This window comes from Volvox carteri, assembly GCF_000143455.1.
Source record: "Volvox carteri f. nagariensis unplaced genomic scaffold VOLCAscaffold_99, whole genome shotgun sequence".
NCBI classification, from domain to species: Eukaryota; Viridiplantae; Chlorophyta; class Chlorophyceae; order Chlamydomonadales; family Volvocaceae; genus Volvox; species Volvox carteri.
Window position 1 is genome coordinate 250,986 of NW_003307642.1, and position 3,529 is coordinate 254,514.

The 3,529-nt window shown below is 67.2% G+C and overlaps 1 protein-coding gene across 1 annotated transcript; it reads right to left on the reverse strand.

The window, feature by feature from the left end:
* Positions 1–592: 592 nt before the first annotated feature.
* Positions 593–2,574, reverse strand: VOLCADRAFT_69725 (uncharacterized protein; the record flags this gene model as incomplete). Its single annotated transcript, XM_002958601.1, has 3 exons — positions 593–865; positions 2,011–2,191; positions 2,429–2,574. The coding sequence occupies 3 exons, from the start codon at positions 2,572–2,574 to the stop codon at positions 593–595; spliced, it is 600 nt and encodes a 199-aa protein (XP_002958647.1).
* Positions 2,575–3,529: the final 955 nt, after the last annotated feature.

The window sequence follows — 3,529 nt, forward strand, 5'->3', positions numbered from 1 at the left end:
TATCACTGACTAGGAGATGAGCCCAGTAGGCGGGCAGATGGAGCCCCGGGGTAAGCCACTTCACCGCCAGGGAAACTCTGTATATCGCAACTGCTGTGGTGCAGCAAGTACGACCTATGCGATCACATTTGGAAATAATCATGGTGCGCACGAGATAACTTTCCAATCATTGACCCCCTCGCTTTGCTTCAGTGCTTGAATTAGGTCGCCGTCAATGCAGCCCCCGCAAGCCCCATGTCCTCCGCTTTACCTGATGTCCCACCGCCCCGTGTAGTCGAGTCCCGGTAGGCCCGCCACCCTGCCTCCCTCTCTTGCCTGGCTGCCATCACCCACCCTGGCTGCCATCACCCACCCTGGCTGCCATCACCCACCCTGGCTGCCATCACCCACCACCGCTTCGATGTAATCAAACAAACCCTCCATCTTCAATCCCCCCTTAGCCAACCCCCCGAGGACCATCGCCTGCAAACACCCACACTCCGCCTCTCCCCCCTTTTCTCCTCCGCCGCTCCCTCCTACGGTGGGAGGATCCGGGTGGCAACACATCGCAGCCACCCGGGCACCGCACTTAGCCACCCGGGCGCCACTGTGGTTACTCCCGATCCTCACCGTCCACCGCTCCCGTCGTCGACGAGAACACGAGATGCAGCACATCCCTTGTGGACCAGGCCAAGCAGCGGTTGTCCGCGCCGCCCGACAGCAGCACCGCACCGTCAGGGCTGAACGCCACACAAGTCGCCGCGGCACCATGCGCACTGAGCCAACCCAACTCCCGCCAGCGCCCCGTGTCCCACACACGCACAGAGCCGTCACCCAGGCTAGCAGCCAGCATCGCGCCGTCGGCGCTGAAGGCCAGCCCCGTCACCTCCGCCAGCGCCGGCAGCAACGTCACGCGTGTCGGGAACGGCGCCGCCGGACCGCCGTCGCCGCCGTCAGTGGGGTTGGGGCGGAAGGAAACGCCGCTGGTGCGGCCGCCGCCGGCAGCGGCGACGCCGCCGCCACCTCCGGCCCTGAGAGCGGCCTCCGGGCGACCCCAAATGGTCACCGTGCTGCCGGCTCCGACCGCCGCCACCTTGCCACAGGGGCTCGCCGCCACCGCCACCACAGGCGCGCCGTGAGGCCCCAGCCGATTAGAAGACTCCCTCTTCGACTTGACGTTCCAAAGCATCACCTCGCGTCCGCAGCCCATCAGAACCCACCGCCCGTCGGGGCTGAACGCCGCGCCTGCGAAGCGACCCACGAGCGTGCCGGAGCCGAACACTCCGCCGCCGCCGGCAGCAGCGCCCTCGGTGTCGCCGCCGCTGGCGACGCCGCGGCTGATCGCTGCGCGGCTGGGCCGTACGGAGGGTACGGCGGTACCGACCTGCTGCCAGTCGCGTACCGTCCAAACGGTAACACGACCCTCGCCGTCAGCGGCGAGGAAGAGCTTGCCGTCTGCGCTGAAGCTCACAGCGTCCATTGTCGTACTGACATCATCGGCGCCGTCGGGGGCACCGCTGCCGCAACGCAGACGGGCGGCTTCGCGCGTGGTGAAGTCCCCTATTGCCGCCGCTGCGGCGCCGGCGGCATTGGCGAAGGCGCCGTCGGCGGCGGCTGCTACGGCGCCAAAGTACCAAACGTGGGCTGTGCCGTTGGACAGTCCGGCCGCTACGAGGGTGCCGTCGGGGCTCCAGGCCAGACCCAGCACGGCTGCGGTGAGGGCGTTCAATTACATTGGGTTACATACACACCTCCACACACACACTTATCCACGCCAATCTAATCATCCTCCATCCGTGCATGCATGCATGCATCCCTTTTCAGCCAGACAGGACTCAAGTATATATATAAACATGTTGCAGATAGGCTGGGGGCACTTGGGAGGTGAGCAGCGGAAAGTGCACAGCCGGAATAAATAAAGCGGTTCCTGAACATGGTAGCATGGAGTCAGCTGAGATTCGGGGGCAAGTTAGGGACGTGAACGGCAGGCAGAGTGGCGGAAGGCGGGACGGGGGGGGAGAGAGGAGCAACGGGCTCACCTCCTGGCTGTTCAACCGCCACCAACTCCGAGTGCCGAACAACGTCCCATAGCCGTATCGTACTGTCGTCGCCTCCCGTCAGCGCCAGCGCACCACTGGGGCTGAAGCACACAGAAGCCACGCGGTCGCTGTGGCCGTTGACGGCGGCCAGTGCGGCCAGCGCCCGTCGGCCGCTACTGCCACCGAGCGGGGTTCGCCCACGGGACAGGGCCGTCCCCACGCCGGCAACGCCGCCGATGGCGGAGTCCGCCGCGGCCGCTGCCACTGCGAGCTGCACGTCCCAGGTGTACACCGCCGAGCCGCCCGCCGCCATCAGTACGGCACCACGGCGAGCGAAAGTCACCGCCGGCACGTCCAGCACATCTTCCGCCAGCGGTAGCACTGCCAGACAGGTGCCGGTGGCAGCGGACCACAGCACCACCGCCCCCTCCGCCACCGCAGTCGCCAGCAATGCTCCGTCGGGGCTGAACGCCAGTGCACGTACGGCATTGCGCAGTCCCCGAAGCTGCGTCACCTGCGCGCCGCTGCGTGCGTCCCACAGCGTGGCGGCGCACATGTCATTGACGAGACGTGGCGGTGCCGTTGACACCGACGCCGCCGCCGTCGCCGTCGCCGCGGCAGCCGGCGTGCCGCCTCGGCTGGCGACGCTGCTTCCCGCTGTGGACGGCGGCGCGGCGTAGATGGCCCCGGCGGTGGCCAGCAAGCTGCCCGCGGGGCTGAAGGCCACGCAGGCCTCCGCCCAGGCGCGGCCGCCCCCTTCCCCACCCGCACCGAAAGGCAACGATGCAAGCTGCTGCGGGCGACCACTCAGCGACCAGAGCTCCGTGCTGGAGGTGCACACGGCCGCCAGGACGGTGTCAGCGACGGCGCTGGCGGTGGCGGCGAGCGGCGGTGCGATGTGTACGGCGAAGACTTCCCCGCAGGCGGCGGGAAGCCGCAGTGTGGCGGTTACGTTGTGGGACTGCGGGGCCCGGGGGGAAGACCGGGGGGGCCCGGCGATCAGCGGGGCCCGGGGAACACTGCGTCCGAGCGCCACCTGTTTGCCAGGTTACCAGTTAGAGCTCTAGAGAAGTGAGCTACGCCCTCATCGTTTGTAAGCGATGTCTGATGTCACGACAGGGAGGACTATTCACGGCAGTTGCAGCTGGCAGCGGGGGAAGGTAGGTCACGCATTCCGAGTGCTGATGGAAACGAACCTCCAGTGAAAGGAGGGGGGGAGGGAGGGAGGGAAAGACGAACCACGAACGAGGAAGGGGAGGGAGGAAAGAGAGGGAGAGAGCGCTGCGGGGAGGTCTTTTCAACTCACCCCCACCCTCTCATACGCACCCCCGCGGCCCACCTGCACGTTCCACACCCTCATAATAGTGCTGCAGCTCTGCACCACCAGCAGCGACTTGCCGCCCGGCAGGAACCCCAGCCAGGCCACTCCACTGGCCGCGGCAGCAGCAGCACCAGCAGCTTGCGGGGGCTCCAGCTCCGCAGTGCGAGTCGCTCCCCAGCCATCAGGTGCC